Source organism: Oncorhynchus gorbuscha, unplaced genomic scaffold (genome assembly GCF_021184085.1).
Source record: "Oncorhynchus gorbuscha isolate QuinsamMale2020 ecotype Even-year unplaced genomic scaffold, OgorEven_v1.0 Un_scaffold_1380, whole genome shotgun sequence".
NCBI lineage: Eukaryota > Metazoa > Chordata > Actinopteri > Salmoniformes > Salmonidae > Oncorhynchus > Oncorhynchus gorbuscha.
In genome coordinates this window covers 30,001-55,000 of record NW_025746173.1, presented here as the reverse complement: position 1 = coordinate 55,000, position 25,000 = coordinate 30,001, and the positions used below count along the sequence as shown (strand labels likewise).

The following is a 25,000-nucleotide window of genomic DNA, read 5'->3' as shown; positions in this document are numbered from 1 at the left end:
GCCTGTTGTGAATGAACCGACCTGAGAGTACGGGACGATTGAATTATTAACGGATGATTGATCCTATAAGTCCACTGAGAACTGGTGTGGAGTTGACATCAATATGGAACGTAATATGATATAGATGAGGGTTGGAATACGATCAACCGTTTATCATCACTGTTGTAAAGTCAAAGACAGATCTTATTAAAAGCTTGTTACGGTTTGAAGGTTTTTAAATTAGGAATTTAGAAGGTTTGCCGGGGTACATTCCAGTCTTTCATACCACTAGGACATCTCCTCCTCTCTCCTTGATTTCCCTCTCTCTCTCTCTCTCTCTCTCTCTCTCTCTCTCTCTCTCTCTCTCTCTCTCTCTCTCTCTCTCTCTCTCTCTCTCTCTCTCTCTCTCTCTCTCTCTCTGTCTCTCTCTCTCTGTCTCTCTCGCTCTCTCTGTCTCTCTCTCTCTCTCTCTCTCTCTCTCTCTCTCTCTCTCTCTCTCTCTCTCTCTCTCTCTCGCTGTCTCTCTGTCTCTCTTTCTGTCTCTCTCTCTGTCTCTCTCTCTCTGTCTCTCTCTGTCCCTCTCTCTCTCTCTCTCTCTCCCTCCCCCCCTCTCTCTCCCTCCCCCATCCACCCTCCCTCCCCCATCCACCCTCCCTCCCCCCTATCCACCCCCTCCCCCATCCACCCTCCCTCCCCTCTCTTTCCCTCCCTCCCTCAACTCCCTCCCTCCCTCCATCCCTCCCCCTCTCCCACCCCCTCTCTCCCCCTCAGTTCTACCGTGCCCTGAACATCCGTGTAGCTCTGGTGGGGTTGGAGGTGTGGAGTGACCAGGACAGGTGCCCAATCACCCCAGACCCCTTCACCACCCTGCATGAGTTCCTGGACTGGAGGAAACTCAAACTGCTGCCCAACAGGCCCCACGATAATGCACAGCTAGTCAGGTAACTACTACTATACTAATACATCTGTACTACTGCTGTCTACTACTATACTACTACTATTATACCACTACACTCCTACTATACTACTACCATACTACTACTATTATACTACTATACTACGCCTATTATACCACTACACTACTACTATACTACTACTATACGAATACATCTGTACTACTGCTGTCTACTACTATACTACTACTATTATACCACTACACTCCTACTATACTACTACCATACTACTACTACTATACTACTACTATACTAATACATCTGTACTACTGCTGTCTACTACTATACTACTACTATACTAATACATCTGTACTACTGCTGTCTACTACTATACTACTACTATTATAACACTACACTCCTACTATACTACTACCATACTACTACAATTATACTACTATACTACGCCTATTATACCACTACACTACTACTATACTACTACTATTATACCCCTACACTACTACTATACTACTACTATTATACCACCATTATATTACTATACTACTACTATACTAATACATCTGTACTACTGCTGTCTACTACTATACTACTACTATTATACCACTACACTCCTACTATACTACTACCATACTACTACTATTATACTATTATACTACGCCTATTATACCACTACACTACTACTATACTACTACTATTATACCCCTACACTACTACTATACTACTACTATTATACCACCATTATATTACTATACTACTACTATACTAATACATCTGTACTACTGCTGTCTACTACTATACTACTACTATTATACCACTACACTACTACTATACTACTACTATTATACCACCATTATATTACTATACTACTACTATACTAATACATCTGTACTACTGCTGTCTACTACTATACTACTACTATACTAATACATCTGTACTACTGCTGTCTACTACTACTGCTGTCTACTACTATACTACTACTATACCACTACACTACTACTATACTACTACTATTATACCACCATTATATTACTATACTACTACTATACTACTTACATTTACATTTACATTTAAGTCATTTAGCAGACGCTCTTATCCAGAGCGACTTACAATAATGCAATATATAATATATATAATGTAATATATACTACCACTACACTACTACTATACTACTACTATTATACTACTATAATAATACAGCTATACTACTACTATACTACCACTACACTACTACTATACTACTACTACTATTATACCACTACACTACTACTATACTACTACTACTGTTATGCCACTGCACTGCTGCTATACTACTGCTGCTGTTATGCCACTACTACTGCTACACTACTATTATACCACTGCTACTATACTACACTGCTGCTTATGCCACTACTACTATACTACTACTGCTATTATACCACTACTACTATACTACTACTACACTAATAATGTACTTCTCCTATACCACTACTACACCACTACTATACTACTACTATTATACTACTATAATAATACAGCTATACTACTACTATACTACCACTACACTACTACTATACAACTACTACTATTATACCACTACACTGCTACTATACTACTACTGCTGTTATGCCACTACTACTACTACACTACTGTTATGCCACTGCTGTTATACTACACTACTGTTATACCACTACTGCTATACTACTACTACTGTTATACCACTGCTACTATGCTACTACTGCACTAATAATGTACTTCTCCCATACCACTACTACTATACTACACTACTGTTATGCCACTGTTGTTGCTACTATACTGCTACTACTGTTATACCACTACTACTATACTACTACTACACTAATAATGTACTTCTCTATACCACTGCTACACCACTGCTATACTGCTACTATTATACTACTGTAATAATACAGCTATACTGCTACTATACTGCCGCTGCACTGCTACTATACAACTACTGCTGTTATGCCACTGCACTGCTGCTATATGCTGCTGCTGTTATGCCACTGCTGCTGCTGCACTGCTGTTATGCCACTACTACTACTACACTACTATTATACCACTACTGTTATACTACTGCTATTATACCACTACTAATATACTACTACTACTATTATACCACTACTACTATACTGCTGCCGCTACACTAATAATGTACTTCTCCTATACCGCTACTACACCACTACTATACTGCTGCTGTTATACTACTATAATAATACAGCTATACTGCTACTATACTGCCACTGCACTACTGCTATGCTACTACTGCTGTTATGCCGCTGCACTACTACTATACTACTACTACACTAATAATGTACTACTCCTATACCACTGCTACACCACTGCTATACTACTGCTGTTATACTGCCGTTGCACTGCTATACTGCCACTGTACTACTGCTGCACTGCTGCTGCACTGCTGCTGCACTACTGCTGTAGTAATGCAGCTGTGATACTACTGCACTGCTACTATACTGCTGCTGCACTGCTGCTGCACCACTGCTATGCTGCTGCTGCACTGCTGCTGCACTGCTGCTGCTGCTGCTGCTGCACTGCTGCTGCACTGCGACTACACCGCTGCTATGCTGCTGCTGCACTGCTGCTGCACTGCTGCTGCTGCTGCTATGCCGCTGCTATGCTGCTGCTGCACTACTGCTGCACTGCTATGTGCCGCTGCTGCACTGCTGCTGTACTGCTGCTACACTGCTACTGCACCACTGCTATGCTGCTGCTGCACTGCTGCTACACTGCTGCTATACTGCTGCTGCACTGCTGCTATGCTGCTGCTGCACTGCTGCTACACTGCTGCTGTGCTGCTGCTACAACACTGCTACTGCACCACTGCTGTGCTGCTGTTGCACTGCTGCTGCACCGCTGTATGCTGCTGCTGCACTGCTGCTGCACTGCTGCTGCACTGCTGCTGCACTGCTGCTGCACTGCTACTGTATCACTACTATTATACTGCCATTATACTACTATACTGCCACTATACTGCTACTATACTGCTGCTGTTATGCCACTGCACTACTGCTGTTATGCCACTACACTACTACTGTTATACCACTGCACTACTACTGTTATAATACTGCTGTTATGCCACTGCACTACTACTGTTATAATACTACTGTTATGCCGCTGCACTACTACTGTTATGTGCTACTGTTATGCCACTACACTACTACTATACTACTGCTACATTACTACTATACTACTACTATACCACAACTATACTACTACGATGCTGATACTGCAGTACTACTATACTACCACTATACTACTAATATACTACTACTATTATACCACTACACTACTACTATTATACCACTATACTACTACTATTATACCACTACACTACTACTATTATAATACTACTATCATACCACTACACTAATACTATTATACCACTACACTACTACTATTATAATACTATAATTATACCACTACACTACTACTATTATACTACTACTATTATACCACTACACTACTACTATTATAATACTACTATCATACCACTACACTAATACTATTATACCACTACACTACTACTATTATAATACTACTATTATACCACTACACTACTACTATTATAATACTACTATTATACCACTACACTACTACTATTATAATACTATTATTATACCACTACACTACTATTATAATACTACCACTACACTACTACTATTATACCACTACACTACTACTGTTATACCACTACACTACACCTATTATATCACTACACTACTACTATTATAATACTACTATTATACCACTACACTACTACTATTATACTACTGCTATTATACCACTACACTACTACTATACTACTACTATACTACCATATACTACAACTATACTACTACGATGCTGATACTGAACTACTACTACACTACCACTATACTACTACTATACTACTACTATTATACCACTACACTGCAACTATACTATTACTACACTACTGATATACTACTACTATACTACTACTACACTACTACTATACTACTACCACACTACTACACTACAACTACACTACTACTATACTTCTGCTACACTACTACTATACTACTACTGTTATACCACTACACTACTACTATACTACTACTACACTAATACTACACTATTACTACACTACTACTATACTACTACTACCCTGTCTCCAAAACAGGGTGTTCTACTGGTGTTGTTTGTCTCCACAGCAGGGTGTTCTACTTGTGTTTTTTGTCTCCACAGCAGGGTGTTCTACTGGTGTTGTTTGTCTCCACAACAGGGTGTTCTACTGTTGTTGTTTGTCTCCACAGCAGGGTGTACTACTGGTGTTTTTTGTCTCCACAGCAGGGTGTTCTACTGGTGTTGTTTGTCTCCACAGCAGGGTGTTCTACTGGTGTTGTTAGTCTCCACAGCGGGGTGCTCTACTGGTGTTCTACTGGTGTTGTTAGTCTCCACAGCAGGGTGTTCTACTGGTGTTGTTTGTCTCCACAGCAGGGTGTTCTACTGGTGTTGTTTGTTTCCACAGCAGGGTGTTCTACTGGTGTTCTACTGGTGTTGTTTGTCTCCACAGCAGGGTGTTCTACTGGTGTTGTTTGTCTCCACAGTGGGGTGTTCTACAGGTGTTGTTTGTCTCCACAGCAGGGTGTTCTACAGGTGTTGTTTGTCTCCACAGCAGGGTGCTCTACTGGTGTTCTACTGGTGTTGTTTGTCTCCACAGCAGGGTGTTCTACTGGTGTTGTTTGTCTCCACAGCAGGGTGTTCTACTGGTGTTGTTTGTCTCCACAGTGGGGTGTTCTACTGGTGTTCTACTGGTGTTGTTTGTCTCCACAGCAGGGTGTTCTACTGGTGTTGTTTGTCTCCACAGCAGGGTATTCTACTGGTGTTGTTTGTCTCCACAGCAGGGTGTTCAACTGGTGTTGTTTGTCTCCACAGCAGGGTGTTCTACTGGTGTTGTTTGTCTCCACAGCAGGGTGTTCTACTGGTGTTGTTTGTCTCCACAGCAGGGTGTTCTACTGGTGTTGTTTGTCTCCACAGCGGGGTGTTCTACTGCTGTTGTTTGTCTCTACAGCAGGGTGTTCTACTGGTGTTCTACTGGTGTTGTTTGTCTCCACAGTGTAGTGTTACATTTACATTACATTTAAGTCATTTAGCAGACGCTCTTATCCAGAGCGACTTACAAATTGGTGCATTCACCTTATGACATCCAGTGGAACAGTCACTTTACAATAGTGCATCTAAATCTTAAAGGGGGGGGATGAGAGGGATTACTTATCCTATCCTAGGTATTCCTTAAAGAGGTGGGGTTTCAGGTGTCTCCGGAAGGTGGTGATTGACTCCACTGTCCTGGCGTCGTGAGGGAGTTTGTTCCACCATTGGGGGGCCAGAGCAGCGAACAGTATTGACTGGGCTGAGCGGGAGCTGTACTTCCTCAGTGGTAGGGAGGCGAGCAGGCCAGAGGTGGATGAACGCAGTGCCCTTGTTTGGGTGTAGGGCCTGATCAGAGCCTGGAGGTACTGAGGTGCCGTTCCCCTCACAGCTCCGTAGGCAAGCACCATGGTCTTGTAGCGGATGCGAGCTTCAACTGGAAGCCAGTGGAGAGAACGGAGGAGCGGGGTGACGTGAGAGAACTTGGGAAGGTTGAACATCAGACGGGCTGCGGCGTTCTGGATGAGTTGAAGGGGTTTAATGGCACAGGCAGGGAGCCCAGCCAACAGCGAGTTGCAGTAATCCAGACGGGAGATGACAAGTGCCTGGATTAGGACCTGCGCCGCTTCCAGTGTGAGGCAGGGTCGTACTCTGCGGATATTGTAGAGCATGAACCTACAGGAACGGGCCACCGCCTGATGTTGGTTGAGAACGACAGGGTGTTGTCCAGGATCACGCCAAGGTTCTTAGCGCTCTGGGAGGAGGACACAATGGAGTTGTCAACCGTGATGGCGAGATCATGGAACGGGCAGTCCTTCCCCGGGAGGAAGAGCAGCTCCGTCTTGCCGAGGTTCAGCTTGAGGTGGTGATCCGTCATCCACACTGATATGTCTGCCAGACATGCAGAGATGCGATTCGCCACCTGGTCATCAGAAGGGGGAAAGGAGAAGATTAATTGTGAGTCGTCTGCATAGCAATGATAGGAGAAAACATGTGAGGTTATGACAGAGCCAAGTGACTTGGTGTATAGCGAGAATAGGAGAGGGCCAAGAACAGAGCCCTGGGGGACACCAGTGGTGAGAGCGCGTGGTGAGGAGACAGATTCTCGCCACGCCACCTGGTAGGAGCGACCTGTCAGGTAGGACGCAATCCAAGCGTGGGCCGCGCCGGAGATGCCCAACTCGGAGAGGGTGGAGAGGAGGATCTGATGGTTCACAGTATCAAAGGCAGCCGATAGATCTAGAAGGATGAGAGCAGAGGAGAGAGAGTTAGCTTTAGCAGTGCGGAGCGCCTCCGTGATACAGAGGAGAGCAGTCTCAGTTGAATGACTAGTCTTGAAACCTGACTGATTTGGATCAAGAAGGTCATTCAGAGAGAGATAGCGGGAGAGCTGGCCAAGGACGGCACGTTCAAGAGTTTTGGAGAGAAAAGAAAGAAGGGATACTGGTCTGTAATTGTTGACATCGGAGGGATCGAGTGTAGGTTTTTTCAGAAGGGGTGCAACTCTCGCTCTCTTGAAGACGGAAGGGACGTAGCCAGCGGTCAGGGATGAGTTGATGAGCGAGGTGAGGTAAGGGAGAAGGTCTCCGGAAATGGTCTGGAGAAGAGAGGAGGGGATAGGGTCAAGCGGGCAGGTTGTTGGGCGGCCGGCCGTCACAAGACGCGAGATTTCATCTGGAGAGAGAGGGAGAAAGAGGTCAGAGCACAGGGTAGGGCAGTGTGAGCAGAACCAGCGGTGTCGTTTGACTTAGCAAACGAGAATCGGATGTCGTCGACCTTCTTTTCAAAATGGTTGACGAAGTCATCTGCAGAGAGGGAGGAGGGGGGGGGGATTCAGGAGGGAGGAGAAGGTGGCAAAGAGCTTCCTAGGGTTAGAGGCAGATGCTTGGAATTTAGCGTGGTAGAAAGTGGCTTTAGCAGCAGAGACAGAGGAGGAAAATGTAGAGAGGAGGGAGTGAAAGGATGCCAGGTCCGCAGGGAGGCGAGTTTTCCTCCATTTCCGCTCGGCTGCCCGGAGCCCTGTTCTGTGAGCTCGCAATGAGTCATCGAGCCACGGAGGCGGGAGGGAGGACCGAGCCGGCCTGGAGGATAGGGGACATAGAGAGTCAAAGGATGCAGAGAGGGAGGAGAGGAGGGTTGAGGAGGCAGAATCAGGAGATAGGTTGGGGAAGGTTTGAGCGGAGGGAAGAGATGATAGGATGGAAGAGGAGAGAGTAGCGGGGGAGAGAGAGCGAAGGTTGGGACGGCGCGATACCATCCGAGTAGGGGCAGTGTGGGAGGTGTTGGATGAGAGAGAGAGGGAAAAGGATACAAGGTAGTGGTCGGAGACTTGGAGGGGAGTTGCAATGAGGTTAGTGGAAGAACAGCATCTAGTAAAGATGAGGTCGAACGTATTGCCTGCCTTGTGAGTAGGGGGGGAAGGTGAGAGGGTGAGGTCAAAAGAAGAGAGGAGTGGAAAGAAGGAGGCAGAGAGGAACGAGTCAAAGGTAGACGTGGGGAGGTTAAAGTCGCCCAGAACTGTGAGAGGTGAGCCGTCCTCAGGAAAGGACCTTATCAAGGCATCAAGCTCATTGATGAACTCTCCGAGGGAACCTGGAGGGCGATAAATGATAAGGATGTTAAGCTTGAAAGGGCTGGTAACTGTGACAGCATGGAATTCAAAGGAGGCGATAGACAGATGGGTAAGGGGAGAAAGAGAGAATGACCACTTGGGAGAGATGAGGATCCCGGTGCCACCACCCCGCTGACCAGAAGCTCTCGGGGTGTGCGAGAACACGTGGGCGGACGAAGAGAGAGCAGTAGGAGTAGCAGTGTTGTCTGTGGTGATCCATGTTTCCGTCACTGCCAAGAAGTCGAGGGACTGGAGGGAGGCATAGGCTGAGATGAACTCTGCCTTGTTGACCGTAGATCGGCAGTTCCAGAGGCTACCGGAGACCTGGAACTCCACGTGGGTCGTGCGCGCGCTGGGACCACCAGATTAGGGTGGCTGCGGCCACGCGGTGTGGAGCGTTTGTATGGTCTGTGCAGAGAGGAGAGAACAGGGATAGACAGACACATAGTTGACAGGCTACAGAAGAGGCTACGCTAATTCAAAGGAGATTGGAATGACAAGTGGACTACACGTCTCGAATGTTCAGAAAGTTAAGCTTACGTAGCAAGAATCTTATTGACTAAAATGATTAAAATGATACAGTACTGCTGAAGTAGGCTAGCTGGCAGTGGGTGCGTTGTTGACACTACACTAATCAAGTCGTTCCGTTGAGTGTAATAGTTTCTGCAGTGCTGCTATTCGGGGGGCTAGCTGGCTATCTAGTAGTGTTGTTTACGTTACGTTGCGTTAAAAGAACGACAATAGCTGGCTAGCTAACCTAGAAAATCGCTCTAGACTACACAATTATCTTTGATACAAAGACGGCTATGTAGCTAGCTACGATCAAACAAATCAAACCGTTGTACTGTAATGAAATGAAATTAAAATGTGATACTACCTGTGAATGCGACCGGGTTGTGAGTCTATTCGGTAGACGTTGGCTAGCTGTCGGCTAGCTGTTGGCTAGCTGTTGGCTAGCTAGCAGAGTCTCCTACGTTAAGGACAACAAATAGCTGGCTAGCTAACCTCGGTAAATTAAGATAATCACTCTAAGACTACACACTCTAAACCTAAACTACACAATTATCTTGGATACGAAGATACGAAGACAGCAAAGACAGCTATGTAGCTAGCTAACACTACACTAATCAAGTCGTTCAGTTGAGTGTAATAGTTTCTCCAGTGCAGCTAATCAGTGGACGTTAGCTAGCTGGCTAGTGAAGACTACGTTACTGGTTCTACTGGTGTTGTTTGTCTCCACAGCAGGGTGTTCTACTGGTGTTGTTTGTCTCCACAGCAGGGTGTTCTACTGGTGTTCTACTGGTGTTGTTTGTCTCCACAGCAGGGTGTTCTACTGGTGTTCTACTGGTGTTGTTTGTCTCCACAGCAGGGTGTTCTACTGGTGTTCTACTGGTGTTGTTTGTCTCCACAGCAGGGTGTTCTACTGGTGTTGTTTGTCTCCACAGCAGGGTGTTCTACTGGTGTTCTACTGGTGTTGTCTGTCTCCACAGCAGGGTGTTCTACTGGTGTTCTACTGGTGTTGTTTGTCTCCACAGCAGGGTGGTCTACTGGTGTTGTTTGTCTCCACAGCAGGGTGTTCTACTGGTGTTGTCTGTCTCCACAGCAGGGTGTTCTACTGGTGTTGTTTGTCTCCACAGCAGGGTGGTCTACTGGTGTTGTTTGTCTCCACAGCAGGGTGTTCTACTGGTGTTGTTTGTCTCCACAGCAGGGTGTTCTACTGGTGTTGTCTGTCTCCACAGCAGGGTGTTCTACTGGTGTTCTACTGGTGTTCTACTGGTGTTGTCTGTCTCCACAGCAGGGTGTTCTACTGGTGTTCTACTGGTGTTGTCTGTCTCCACAGCAGGGTGTTCTACTGGTGTTCTACTGGTGTTCTACTGGTGTTGTTTGTCTCCACAGCAGGGTGTTCTACTGGTGTTCTACTGGTGTTGTCTGTCTCCACAGTGGGGTGTTCTTCCAGGGTACCACCATCGGCATGGCACCCATCATGAGCATGTGTACAGCAGAGCAGTCTGGGGGCATCGTCATGGTGAGAGGCTCGGTTCCTTTTCTGACTGACTGACTCAGCTGTTTTACAAAGTGTGTGTGTATATGCGTGCGTATGTGTATGTGTGTGTGTGTTTGTGTCTGTGTATGTGTTTGTTTGTGTGTGTGTGTGTGTGTGTGTGTGTGTGTGTGTGTGTGTGTGTGTGTGTGTGTGTGTGTGTGTGTGTGTGTGTGTGTGTGTGTGTGTGTGTGTGTGTGTGTGTGTGTGTGTGTGTGTGTGTGTGTGTGTGTGTGTGTGTGTGTGTGTGTGTGTGTGTGTGTGTGTGTGTGTGTGTGTGTGTGTGTGTGTGTGTGTGTGTGTGTGTGTGTGTGTGTGTGTGTGTGTGTGTGTGTGTGTGTGTGTGTGCGTGCGTGTGTGTGTGTGTGTGTGTGTGTGTGTGTATGTGTGTGTGTGTGTGTGACAGCGTCTGAGGGTTTTGAACCCTTTATGTGAATGACCACCAGATCCACTTGACTGTTCTGTGCTCTTTGACACATATAGTTTAACTATGTATGAAACCCTGCTGAAACTCCCTCTCCTCTCCGCTCCTCTCCTTTCCTCTCTCTCTTCTTCTCCACCTCCCTCAGATTCTTGGCTCCCTCTCTCCCTCCCCCTCTTCTTCTCCACCTCCCTCGTTGTTGGATTCTTGGCTCCCTCTCTTCCTCCCCCTCTTCTTCTCCACCTCCCTCGTTGTTGGATTCTTGGCTCCCTCTCTTCCTCCCCCTCTTCTTCTCCACCTCCCTCGTTGTTGGATTCTTGGCTCCCTCTCTTCCTCCCCCTCTTCTTCTCAACCTCCCTCGTTGTTGGATTCTTGACTCCCTCTCTCCCTCCCCCTCTTCTTTTCAACCGCCCTCATTGTTGGATTCTTGACTCCCTCTCTCCCTCCCCCTCTTCTTCTCAACCTCCCTCGTTGTTGGGTTCTTGACTCCCTCTCTCCCTCCCTCTTCTTCTCCACCTCCTCGTTGTTTGATTCTTGGCTCCCTCTCTCCCTCCCCCTCTTCTTCTCAACCTCCCTCGTTGTTGGGTTCTTGACTCCCTCTCTCCCTCCCCCTCTTCTTCTCCACCTCCCTCGTTGTTGGATTCTTGGCTCCCTCTCTCCCTCCCCCTCTTCTTCTCCACCTCCCTCGTTGTTGGATTCTTGACTCCCTCTCTCCCTCCCCCTCTTCTTCTCCACCTCCCTCGTTGTTGGATTCTTGACTCCCTCTCTCCCTCCCCCTCTTCTTCTCCACCTCCCTCTTACATCAGGATAACACACTTTAATGAACCTGTTCGACGCAGGCCATGTCAACTCCAGTGTTTATGTCCGTCTTGTCCTAATAAATCAGGAGAAGTATTGAGTCAAGACCTTTTCGTGTTTTAATGAGGCACAACAAAATCAGAATCACGTCAAATCAAATGCTATTCGTCACTGACCGTGAAACGCCGTCAAGGCCTTAACCAATTTTAAGAAAAATAAGAGTGAAGAAAATATTTACTAAATAAACTAAAGTGAAATAATTAAAAAAGTAACAATAAAATAACGACAACGAGGCTATATACAGGGGGTACCGGTACAGAGTCAATGTGGAGGCTATATACAGGGGGTACCGGTACAGAGTCAGTGTGGAGTTTATATACAGGGTGTACTGGTACAGAGTCAATGTGGAGGCTATATACAGGGGTACTGTACAGAGTCAATGTGGAGGCTATATACAGGGGTTACTAGTACAGAGTCAATGTGGAGGCTATATACAGGGGTACCGGTACAGGGTCAATGTGGAGGCTATACACAGGGGAGTCAATGTACTAGTACAGAGTCAATGTGGAGGCTATATACAGGGGGTACCGGTACAGAGTCAGTGTGGAGTTTATATACAGGGTGTACTGGTACAGAGTCAATGTGGAGGCTATATCCAGGGGGTACCGGTACAGAGTCAATGTGGAGGCTATATACAGGGGGTACCGGTACAGAGTCAATGTGGAGGCTATATACAGGGGGTACCGGTACAGAGTCAATGTGGAGGCTATATACAGGGGGTACCGGTACAGAGTCAATGTGGAGGCTATATACAGGGGGTACCGGTACAGAGTCAATGTGGAGGCTATATCCAGGGGGTACCGGTACAGAGTCAATGTAGAGGCTATATACAGGGGGTACCGGTACAGAGTCAATGTGGAGGCTATATACAGGAGGTACCGGTACAGAGTCAATGTGGAGGCTATATACAGGAGGTACCGGTACAGAGTCAATGTGGAGGCTATATACGGGAGGTACTGGTACAGAGTCTGTGACAGCAGCATGTGGCAGCATCCAGTCTGCTGTTTCTTTCTATCCCCTGTGTTCTGTTGTGGACCACAGAGTGGAGGAGGATAAATAACCTGGAAAAGCATCTGCTACACCCAACTAGCATCTGCTACACCCAACTAGCATCTGCTACACCCAACTAGCAATCTGCTACACCCAACTAGCATCTGCTACACCCAACTAGCATCTGCTACACCCAACTAGCATCTGCTACACCCAACTAGCAATCTGCTACACCCAACTAGCATCTGCTACACCCAACTAGCATCTGCTACACCCAACTAGCATCTGCTACACCCAACTAGCATCTGCTACACCCAACTAGCAATCTGCTACACCCAACTAGCATCTGCTACACCCAACTAGCATCTGCTACACCCAACTAGCAATCTGCTACACCCAACTAGCATCTGCTACACCCAACTAGCATCTGCTACACCCAACTAGCATCTGCTACACCCAACTAGCAATCTGCTACACCCAACTAGCATCCGCTACACCCAACTAGCAATCTGCTACACCCAACTAGCATCTGCTACACCCAACTAGCGTCTGCTACACCCAACTAGCATCTGCTACACCCAACTAGCATCTGCTTCACCCAACTAGCATCTGCTACACCCAACTAGATTGTATATTACCTCTTGACTTTTTCGAAAGTAATTAAGTCTTGCTTGATAGATTTTCAGCCCTTTTATATGTGCCAATCTCAAATTATAGTACGAAAACAATTCAGGTAAAAACATACATGTGCCTCAGTAAATTTTAGCTCGACAGAATTTGATTATGCAAGCCTATTTTCAGATTAATTTGAATTAAATTGAAATATATATATTTTTATGTTACATTTAGACCTAGAATACACAATCTCTTTATCATATCCCTGTTTGTGCTGGAATGGAGATTTTGTTTGGTTGTTGATTGGTTGGTTGGTTGGTTGGTGATTGGTTGGTGATTGGTTGGTTGTTGATTGGTTGGTTGGTTGATTGGTTGGTTGATTGGTTGGTTGGTTGGTTGGTTGGTGATTGGTGATTGGTTGATTGGTTGATTGGTTGGTTCATTGGTTGGTGATTGTTTGGTTGATTGGTTGGTTGGTTGGTTGGTGATTGTTTGGTTGGTTGGTTGGTTCATTGGTTCATTGGTTGGTGATTGTTTGGTTGGTTGGTTGGTTCATTGGTTCATTGGTTGGTGATTGTTTGGTTGATTGGTTGGTTGGTTGTTTGGTTGATTGGTTGGTTGGTTGGTTGGTTCATTGGTTGGTCATTGTTTGGTTGGTTGGTTGGTTGGTTGGTTGGTTGGTTCATTGGTTCATTGGTTGGTTGGTTGGTTGGTTGGTTGGTTGGTTCATTGGTTGGTCATTGTTTGGTTGGTTGGTTGGTTGGTTGGTTGGTTGGTTCATTGGTTGGTCATTGGTTGGTTGGTTGGTTGGTTGGTTGTTTGGTTGGTGATTGTTTGGTTGGTTGGTGATTGTTTGGTTGGTTGGTTGGTTGGTTGGTTGGTTGTTTGGTTGGTTGGTGATTGTTTGGTTGGTTGGTGATTGTTTGGTTGGTTGGTTGGTTGGTTGATTGGTTGGTTGTTGATTGGTTGGTTGTTCATTGGTTGGTTGGTTGATTAGTTGGTTGGTTGGTTGGTTGGTTGATTGGTTGGTTGGTCGTTGATTGGTTGGTTGTTCATTGGTTGGTTGGTTGGTTGGTCGTTGATTGGTTGGTTGATTGTTCTTGTTTTTCAGGATCATTCGGACAACCCCCTGGGAGCAGCGGTTACTCTGGCCCACGAACTCGGGCACAACTTTGGAATGAACCATGACACCCCAGAGCGGGGGTGTGGCTGCAGGGTGACGGTGGACCGAGGAGGCTGCATCATGACCCCCTCTACAGGGTGAGTTGGAACAGTCCAATATGGCCCCCCTCTACAGGGTGAGTTGGAACAGTCCAATATGGCCCCCTCTACAGGGTGAGTTGGAACAGTCCAATATGCCCCCCTCTACAGGGTAAGTTGGAACAGTCCAATATGCCCCCCCCCCTCCACAGAAACAGTCCAATCAGTGTCTATTTGCCTGTCACTACAGTTGTCAGAGTAGTCACAGTTGGTGACAATGGTTAAATGACAAGTCCAGACATCCTTTTTTGAAATTTCACATTTTTGAGAAACTTCCCCCAAACAACAAATAATTTCCTCATCCTTGTCTTGTAGTATAAACATGTGCAACGTCTCCCAAAACATCCAAATATGTATTTTTACTTACTGAAGGTGTAAAGATTGAGGTAAAATACCACACATCTATCCAGCGAGTCCAGTCTGCTATATTACTGTGTTGCTAGAACACGAAGCCTTAGTTCTCACAGTACTCTGGGGTCCTCCTGACTAGAACACCAAGCCTTAGTTCTCACAGTACTCTGGGAGTCCTCCTGACTAGTTAGTTCCTCTGGGGAGTCCTCCTGACTAGAACACCAAGCCTTAGTTCTCACAGTACTCTGGGAGTCCTCCTGACTAGAACACCAAGCCTTAGTTCTCACAGTACTCTGGGGAGTCCTCCTGACTAGAACACCAAGCCTTAGTTCTCACAGTACTCTGGGAGTCCTCCTGACTAGAACACCAAGCCTTAGTTCTCACAGTACTCTGGGAGTCCTCCTGACTAGAACACCAAGCCTTAGTTCTCACAGTACTCTGGGAGTCCTCCTGACTAGAACACCAAGCCTTAGTTCTCACAGTACTCTGGGGAGTCCTCCTGACTAGAACACCAAGCCTTAGTTCTCACAGTACTCTGGGGAGTCCTCCTGACTAGAACACCAAGCCTTAGTTCTCACAGTACTCTGGGGAGTCCTCCTGACTAGAACACCAAGCCTTAGTTCTCACAGTACTCTGGGGAGTCCTCCTGACTAGAACACCAAGCCTTAGTTCTCACAGTACTCTGGGGAGTCCTCCTGACTAGAACACCAAGCCTTAGTTCTAGAATGTTCTGGCCCACGTCCCAAATGGAACCCCACACTCTATATGGTACACTACATTGGACTAGAGCACTACGCTCTAAAATATGATGGGTTGTTTGGTTGACTCTACTACTGGGTTGTTTGGTTGATCCTAATGGGTTGTTTGGTTGACTCTACTGCAGGGTTGTTTGGTTGACTCTACTGCAGGGTTGTTTGGTTGACTCTACTGCTGGGTTGTTTGGTTGACTCTACTGCTGGGTAGTTTGGTTGACTCTACTGGGTTGTTTGGTTGACTCTACTGCTGGGTTTTTTGGTTGACTCTACTGCTGGGTTGTTTGGTTGACTCTACTGGGTTGTTTGGTTGACTCTACTGGGTTGTTTGGTTGACTCTACTGGGGTTGACTCTCTACTGGGTTGTTTGTTTGGTTGACTCTACTGGGTTGTTTGGTTGACTCTACTGCTGGGTAGTTTGGTTGACTCTACTGGGTTGTTTGGTTGACTCTACTGCTGGGTTGTTTGGTTGACTCTACTGCTGGGTAGTTTGGTTGACTCTACTGGGTTGTTTGGTTGACTCTACTGCTGGGTTGTTTGGTTGACTCTACTGCTGGGTTGTTTGGTTGACTCTACTGGGTTGTTTGGTTGACTCTACTGCTGGGTAGTTTGGTTGACTCTACTGCTGGGTTGTTTGGTTGACTCTACTACTGGGTTGTTTGGTTGACTCTACTGGGTTGTTTGGTTGACTCTACTGGGTTGTTTGGTTGACTCTACTGCTGGGTTGTTTGGTTGACTCTACTGGGTTGTTTAGTTGATCCTACTGCTGGGTTGTTTGGTTGACTCTACTGCTGGGTTGTTTGGTTGACTCTACTGGGTTGTTTGGTTGACTCTACTGGGTTGTTTGGTTGACTCTACTGGGTTGTTTGGTTGACTCTACTGCTGGGTTGTTTGGTTGACTCTACTGGGTTGTTTGGTTGACTCTACTGGGTTGTTTGGTTGACTCTACTGGGTTGTTTGGTTGACTCTACTGCTGGGTTGTTTGGTTGACTCTACTGCTGGGTTGTTTGGTTGACTCTACTGGGTTGTTTGGTTGACTCTACTGCTGGGTTGTTTGGTTGATCCAACTGGGTTGTTTGGTTGACTCTACTGGGTTGTTTGGTTGACTCTACTGGGTTGTTTGGTTGACTCTACTGCTGGGTTGTTTGGTTGACTCTACTGGGTTGTTTGGTTGACTCTACTGCTGGGTAGTTTGGTTGACTCTACTGCTGGGTTGTTTGGTTGACTCTACTGGGTTGTTTGGTTGACTCTACTGCTGGGTTGTTTGGTTGACTCTACTGCTGGGTTGTTTGGTTGACTCTACTGCTGGGTTGTTTGGTTGACTCTACTGCTGGGTTGTTTGGTTGACTCTACTACTGGGTTGTTTGGTTGACTCTACTGCTGGGTTGTTTGGTTGATCCTACTGCTGGGTTGTGTAGTACACTACTACACTATAGGGTCTTGGTCTAAAGTAGTGCACTACTACCCTATAGATCCTGGTCTAAAGTAGTGCACTACTAACCTATAGGTCCTGGTCTAAAGTAGTGCACCACTACCCTATAGACCCTGGTCTAAAGTAGTGCAATACTACCCTATACAGCTTTGTCTAAAGTAGTGCACTACTACCCTATAGACCCTGGTCTAAAGTAGTGCACTATGAAGGGAATAGTGTGCAATTTGGGACGCAAGATTGAGGTAAAATAGGTGCTGCTGAAGGCAGCTGCAGGAGTTGTGACCCGTTTTTGTTGGTTATGTTGTCATAGTTGTGCCTAGGGGGGCATATGGGGGAGGGGATGCTGTCACCTCCATGTAGGTGTTTGTCCCCCTGTGTGCTGAGGGTGTCAGGTTCTTGTCCGGTTCTGGCATTTAGGTCACCACAGACTAGAACATGTCCCTGGGCCTGGAAATGATTGATTTCCCCCTCCAGGATGGAGAAGCTGTCTTCATTAAAATATGGGGATTCTAGTGGGGGGATATAGGTAGCACACAGGAGGACATTTTTCTCTGTTAGGATCATTTCCTTTGGAATTTCTAGCCAAATGTAGAATGTTCCTGTTTTGATTAATTTAATGGAGTGAGTTAGGTCTGCTCTATACCAAATTAGCATACCCCCTGAGTCCCTTCCCTGTTTCACACCTGGTAGTTTGGTGGATGGGACTACCAGCACTCTGTAACCTAGAGGGCAACCAGTGGGTCCGTCTCCTCTATACCAGGTTTCTTGCAGGATGACAATGTCTGTATTATCGATTTCTTTGGTGAAGTCCAGGTTTCTGCTCTTTAGGCCAAAGCCAGATGACCTCAGTCCTTGGATATTCCAGGATGATATAGTGAAGGCTTTTTGTTCCATAGAATGTCCAATGTTGTTGGTCGTGGTTTGGCCTCAGGCCAGTAAGTGTGAGCAGAGCCTGCTGAGCATCTGGTACATGCCATTGGCCTGGGCGAGTGTGAGAGTGGGGGTTGGGCCTGTTTGCCCGCTCACTGCCTGGGCGTATGTGTGGCTTCCATGTTGAGGCCCTCTTTGTGGGGGTGGGGTGCATGGGGTGGGCAGGAGTGGCATAGGTCTGATCTGAGGGGGCCTAAATGGGGTGTGGGCATGGTTGACGTGGGGGGTGTTAATTGGTTGGGGTGGGGGTGGGGATGTGTCTGGGTGTGCTGTGGTCTGGATGTAATTCCTCTTGGCGTGGGTCCTCTATGTCAATTCAAATCAAAGCAAATTTTATTTGTCACATACACATGGTTAGCAGATGTTAATGCGAGTGTAGCGAAATGCTTGTGCTTCTAGTTCCGACAATGCAGTGATAACCAACGAGTAATCTAACTAACAATTCCAAAACTACTACCTTACACACAGTGTAAGGGGATAAAGAATATGTACATAAAGATATATGAGTGAGTGATGGTACAGAGCGGCATAGGCAAGATACAGTAGATGGTATTGAGTGCAGTATATACATATGAGATGAGTATGTAAACAAAATGGCATAGTTAAAGTGGCTAGTGATACATGTATTACATAAGGATGCAGTAGAAGATATAGAGTACAGTATATACATATACATATGAGATGAATAATGTAGGGTATGCAAACATTATATTAGGTAGCATTGTTTAAAGTGGCTAGTGATATATTTTACATCATTTCCCATCAATTCCCATTATTAAAGTGGCTGGAGTTGAGTCAGTGTGTTGGCAGCAGCCACTCAATGTTAGTGGTGGCTGTTTAACAGTCTGATGGCCTTGAGATAGAAGCTGTTTTTCAGTCTCTCGGTCCCTGCTTTGATGCACCTGTACTGACCTCGCCTTCTGGATGATAGCGGGGTGAACAGGCAGTGGTTCGGGTGGTTGATGTCCTTGATGATCTTTATGGCCTTCCTGTAACATCGGGTGGTGTAGGTGTCCTGGAGGGGAGGTAATTTGCCCCTGGTGATGCGTTATGCAGACCTCACTACCCTCTGGAGAGCCTTACGGTTGTGGGCGGAGCAGTTGCCGTACCAGGCGGTGATACAGCCCGACAGGATGCTCTCGATTGTGCATCTGTATAAGTTTGTGAGTGCTTTTGGTGACAAGCCAAATTTCTTCAGCCTCCTGAGGTTGAAGAGGCGCTGCTGCGCCTTCTTCACGATGCTGTCTGTGTGGGTGGACCAATTCAGTTTGTCTGTGATGTGTACGCTGAGGAACATAAAACTTACTACCCTCTCCACTACTGTTCCATCGATGTGGATAGGGGGGTGTTCCCTCTGCTGTTCCCTGAAGTCCACAATCATCTCCTTAGTTTTGTTGACGTTGACTGTGAGGTTATTTTCCTGACACCACACTCCGAGGGCCCTCACCTCCTCCTTGTAGGCCGTCTCGTCGTTGTTGTGTCGTCCGCAAACTTGATGATTGAGTTGGAGGCGTGGGTGAACAGGGAGTACAGGAGAGGGCTCAGTGTAAAATCAGTGTGTAGGTCCAGGGGGGGGGGGTCCTGCAGGTCTGGGAGGGTGTCTCGCTGGTCTGGGTGGGGTGTCTATTGATCTGTTGCTTCTGTGTGAAGTGTTGGGGATACGTTTGAGAGCGATGTCCTTTAGAGTTCGGGCAAAGGTGTGCACTGCTGCCTTGTAGAGGTGGACCTGGTCATAGAGGCTGTTCAAGTCCAGGGTGGAGTGGTGGGCCTGGAAAACATTTGGTTTTGAGGCACAGTCACGGGAAATACTTGCGTTTACCCGCTGTATTGTGGCAGGGTGGAAGTCTTTTCGTGGTAGCAGGGTGGAGATAACCACTTGTGCGTTGGGGAAAGTAGAAAAAGCCTTTTCAATCACTCCCTTCAGTGTTGTGGCCACCCTTTCCTGCTGTGCTCTCAGGTCGTTTGTGCCTGTGTGTATTATTATGTGGCTGGGTGAACCTAGTTGGTCCTCAGACAGAAGGTCGAGGGCGCGCTGGGTGTTTGGACACCAGAGTTTAGACACACTGTGTTTGGGAAAATGTCGACTCTATGGTCAGGGTCTGGTGTGGACTGTTCTGCTGTGTTGTCGAGACTTTTGTCGGGTGCTGAGGTGGGCTGTTCTGCTGGATTCTCTGTGGGGGTGGCCACCTCTCTAGTGGGTTGTTCTCTGTCACACGCCGTCCCCCTCACCCTCTCCTCCATCCCCCTCAACCTCTCCTCCATCCCCCTCAACCTCTCCTCCGTCCCCCTCAACCTCTCCTCCGTCCCCCTCACCCTCTTCTCCATCCCCCTGAACCTCTCCTCCGTCCCCCTCACCCTCTCCTCCATCCCCCTCAACCTCTCCTCCATCCCCCTCAACCTCTCCTCCGTCCCCCTCACCCTCTCCTCCGTCCCCCTCACCCTCTCCTCCATCCCCCTCAACCTCTCCTCCGTCCCCCTCAACCTCTCCTCTGTCCCCCTCAACCTCTCCTCCGTCCCCCTCACCCTCTCCTCCATCCCCCTCAACCTCTCAACCTTCCCCCTCACCCTCTCCTCCATCCCCCTCAACCTCTCCTCCTTCCCCCTCACCCTCTCCTCCGTCCCCCTCAACCTCTCCTCCGTCCCCTTCACGCTCTCCTCCATCCCCCTCAACCTCTCCTCCGTCCCCCTCAACCTCTCCTCCGTCCCCCTCACCCTCTCCTCCATCCCCCTCAACCTCTCCTCCACCAGCAGTCTGATCCTCTCCTCTAGTGCTCTGTTCTTCTCCTGCTCCTGCTCTTTCTCCTGTTGAAGTTGTCTCACCACTGTCCAGAGTGCAGATATGTCTCTCTCCATCTCCAGCATTCCGGGTCTGGTTAAGGGGGTGTTGTTGTGCTGGACTGTTGTCTGGGTCTGGTTAAGGGGGTGTTGTTGTGCTGGACTGTTGTCTGGGTCTGGTTAAGGGGGTGTTGTTGTGCTGGACTGTTGTCTGGGTCTGGTTATGGGGGTGTTGTTGTGCTGGACTGTTGTCTGGGTCTGGTTAAGGGGGTGTTGTTGTGCTGGACTGTTGACTGGGTCTGGTTATGGGGGTGTTGTTGTGCTGGACTGTTGTCTGGGTCTGGTTGAGGGGGTGTTGTTGTGCTGGACTGTTGTCTGGGTCTGGTTAAGGGGGTGTTGTTGTGCTGGACTGTTGTCTGGGTCTGGTTGAGGGGGTGTTGTTGTGCTGGACTGTTGTCTGGGTCTGGTTGAGGGGGTGTTGTTGTGCTGGACTGTTGTCTGGGTCTGGTTATGGGGGTGTTGTTGTGCTGGACTGTTGTCTGGGTCTGGTTGAGGGGTGTTGTTGTGCTGGACTGTTGTCTGGGTCTGGTTAAGGGGGTGTTGTTGTGCTGGACTGTTGTCTGGGTCTGGTTAAGGGGGTGTTGTTGTGCTGGACTGTTGTCTGGGTCTGGTTGAGGGGGTGTTGTTGTGCTGGACTGTTGTCTGGGTCTGGTTGAGGGGTGTTGTTGTGCTGGACTGTTGTCTGGGTCTGGTTATGGGGGTGTTGTTGTGCTGGACTGTTGTCTGGGTCTGGTTGAGGGGTGTTGTTGTGCTGGACTGTTGTCTGGGTCTGGTTATGGGGGTGTTGTTGTGCTGGACTGTTGTCTGGGTCTGGTTAAGGGGTGTTGTTGTGCTGGACTGTTGTCTGGGTCTGGTTATGGGGGTGTTGTTGTGCTGGACTGTTGTCTGGGTCTGGTTGAGGGGGTGTTGTTGTGCTGGACTGTTGTCTGGGTCTGGTTAAGGGGTGTTGTTGTGCTGGACTGTTGTCTGGGTCTGGTTAAGGGGGTGTTGTTGTGCTGGACTGTTGTCTGGGTCTGGTTAAGGGGGTGTTGTTGTGCTGGACTGTTGTCTGGGTCTGGTTAAGGGGTGTTGTTGTGCTGGACTGTTGTCTGGGTCTGGTTATGGGGGTGTTGTTGTGCTGGACTGTTGTCTGGGTCTGGTTAAGGGGTGTTGTTGTGCTGGACTGTTGTCTGGGTCTGGTTAAGGGGGTGTTGTTGTGCTGGACTGTTGTCTGGGTCTGGTTATGGGGGTGTTGTTGTGCTGGACTGTTGTCTGGGTCTGGTTAAGGGGGTGTTGTTGTGCTGGACTGTTGTCTGGGTCTGGTTGAGGGGGTGTTGTTGTGCTGGACTGTTGTCTGGGTCTGGTTAAGGGGGTGTTATTGTGCTGGACTGTTGTCTGGGTCTGGTTAAGGGGTGTTGTTGTGCTGGACTGTTGTCTGGGTCTGGTTGAGGGGGTGTTGTTGTGCTGGACTGTTGTCTGGGTCTGGTTAAGGGGTGTTGTTGTGCTGGACTGTTGTCTGGGTCTGGTTGGGGGGTGTTGTTGTGCTGGACTGTTGTCTGGGTCTGGTTATGGGGGTGTTGTTGTGCTGGACTGTTGTCTGGGTCTGGTTAAGGGGGTGTTGTTGTGCTGGACTGTTGTCTGGGTCTGGTTGAGGGGGTGTTGTTGTGCTGGACTGTTGTCTGGGTCTGGTTATGGGGGTGTTGTTGTGCTGGACTGTTGTCTGGGTCTGTGCTGACTGAAGTGTAATCACCTGCTGTTCCAGCTCCACCTGCCTTACCTCCAGCTGGGTGAATTTATCCTTCATTTCAATGAGAGGGTAGTACTCTGTGCTGGGAGGTTGATTTTCTGCTGGGGGGTGGCTCGTCTGTGGGGTTACATAATGAAGAGGTCTGGTCTGACTCTCTCGGGGTGGGGGTATCTTTATCAAGGGGGAGCTTCTCCTGCTGGGCTGATTCTTTAATTTGGTGAAAGTCCAGCTGAAACTGTTTGGGGTTACCCTGTACCATTACTGTTCCGGATTTATAGAGGTTTATATTAGCTGACTCGGAGTCCTCGTTGTCAAGTATTCTGAGTTTCCACCCCTCGTTAACCTCCCCCCTCTCTTAACAAAGGGGTAGTGTGCTAATAGAGCACTGTGCCATGCCAGGGGATGGTTTGTGTGGAAGGTTGCTGATGTTCCCATTTTTGTAATAGTCAGCAAAAAGTGTCTCTTGATTTTCCATAAGGATCTTTTCTTGCCTTATCATTCTTTACATGCACAGGGTACTGTATTTTAATTACCTCTGAACAGCGGGAGGCAGCTTCTAAGGCCTCTCCATTTGGTTGGGGTAGACTGTGTGACTCTCCTGCCATTGTTGGGCTAATGGGCTTTGACACCTCTCACTTGACACGTCAGTGCTAGTTGAAGCTGTATCAAGCTTGGCAGAATTATGTTAGAATTCAGTCCTTATAAAGTAATGTTGTGTATTTTTCTTCTTGGATTTTGGAAATAAGATATAGTTTCAGACTAAGCATTACTCACTCAGTTCCAGGTTGGATGGTGTTCTCAGGTTTCTGTTGTTTTCCAGAGAATTTGCTGTATAGAATTATTTTTTAAATATTTTTTTATTTTTTTTATTTCACCTTTATTTAACCAGGTAGGCTAGTTGAGAACACCTTTATTTAACCAGGTAGGCTAGTTGAGAACACCTTTATTTAACCAGGTAGGCTAGTTGAGAACAAGTTCTCATTTGCAACTGCGACCTGGCCAAGATAAAGCATAGCAGTGTGAACAGACAACACAGAGTTACACATGGAGTAAACAATTAACAAGTCAATAACACAATAGGAAAAAAAGGGGAGTCTATATATATTGTGTGCAAAAGGCATGAGGAGGTAGGCGAATAATTACAATATTGCAGATTAACACTGGAGTGATAAATGATCAGATGGTCATGTACAGGTAGAGATATTGGTGTGCAAAAGAGCAGAAAAGTAAATAAATAAAAACAGTATGGGGATGAGGTAGGTAAGAATGGGTGGGCTATTTACCGATAGACTATGTACAGCTGCAGCGATCGGTTAGCTGCTCAGATAGCAGATGTTTGAAGTTGGTGAGGGAGATAAAAGTCTCCAACTTCAGTGATTTTTGCAATTCGTTCCAGTCACAGTCAGCAGAGAACTGGAACGAAAGGCGGCCAAATTAGGTGTTGGCTTTAGGGATGATCAGTGAGATACACCTGCTGGAGCGCGTGCTACGGATGGGTGTTGCCATCGTGACCAGTGAACTGAGATAAGGCGGAGCTTTACCTAGCATGGACTTGTAGATGACCTGGAGCCAGTGGGTCTGGCGACGAATATGTAGCGAGGGCCAGCCGACTAGTGCATACAAGTCGCAGTGGTGGGTGGTATAAGGTGCTTTAGTGACAAAACGGATGGCACTGTGATAAACTGCATCCAGTTTGCTGAGGAGAGTGTTGGAAGCAATTTTGTAGATGACATCGCCGAAGTCGAGGATCGGTATGATAGGACAGATTGCGTCCTTTCTGTGTTCACTGTGATCTGAAGACCATGGACAGATTTTACTCTTCTAACTCTGTTGAAAAACCCCAGAGAGAGAAGGTTCTGATATCTGGGTTACCAGGTATACCAGCAGATACAGCGCTATTCAAGTACCCAAAGACCCTGGGTCACTCCTGATCCTCTTTCTACACTGTGAAGTCGACAGCTACCTCACAGATAGGGCTGTCACCAAGTCCCAACGATGCCAGCCTATCGTTACTGTGGCGGTCTGGTTGTCTGGAGTCCACAGGATTTTATTTAACTAGGCAAGTCAGTTAAGAACAAATTCTCATTTACAATGACGGCCAAATCATATCCCGGACGACGCTGGGCCAATTGTGCGCCGCCCTATGGGACTCCCAATCATGGCC

At 47.4% G+C, this 25,000-nt stretch overlaps 1 protein-coding gene across 1 annotated transcript in view; it reads left to right on the top strand.

The window, feature by feature from the left end:
* Positions 1-14,810, top strand: part of LOC124022422 (disintegrin and metalloproteinase domain-containing protein 12-like) — a gene marked incomplete at its 3' end in the record, with an annotated part of 46,998 nt that extends 32,188 nt beyond the window's left edge. The window contains exons 7-9 of the mRNA XM_046337353.1: positions 751-920; positions 10,567-10,651; positions 14,662-14,810. Coding sequence (XP_046193309.1) covers positions 751-920; positions 10,567-10,651; positions 14,662-14,810 — 404 coding nt within the window. The remainder of the gene's footprint in view (positions 1-750; positions 921-10,566; positions 10,652-14,661) is intronic.
* Positions 14,811-25,000: the final 10,190 nt, after the last annotated feature.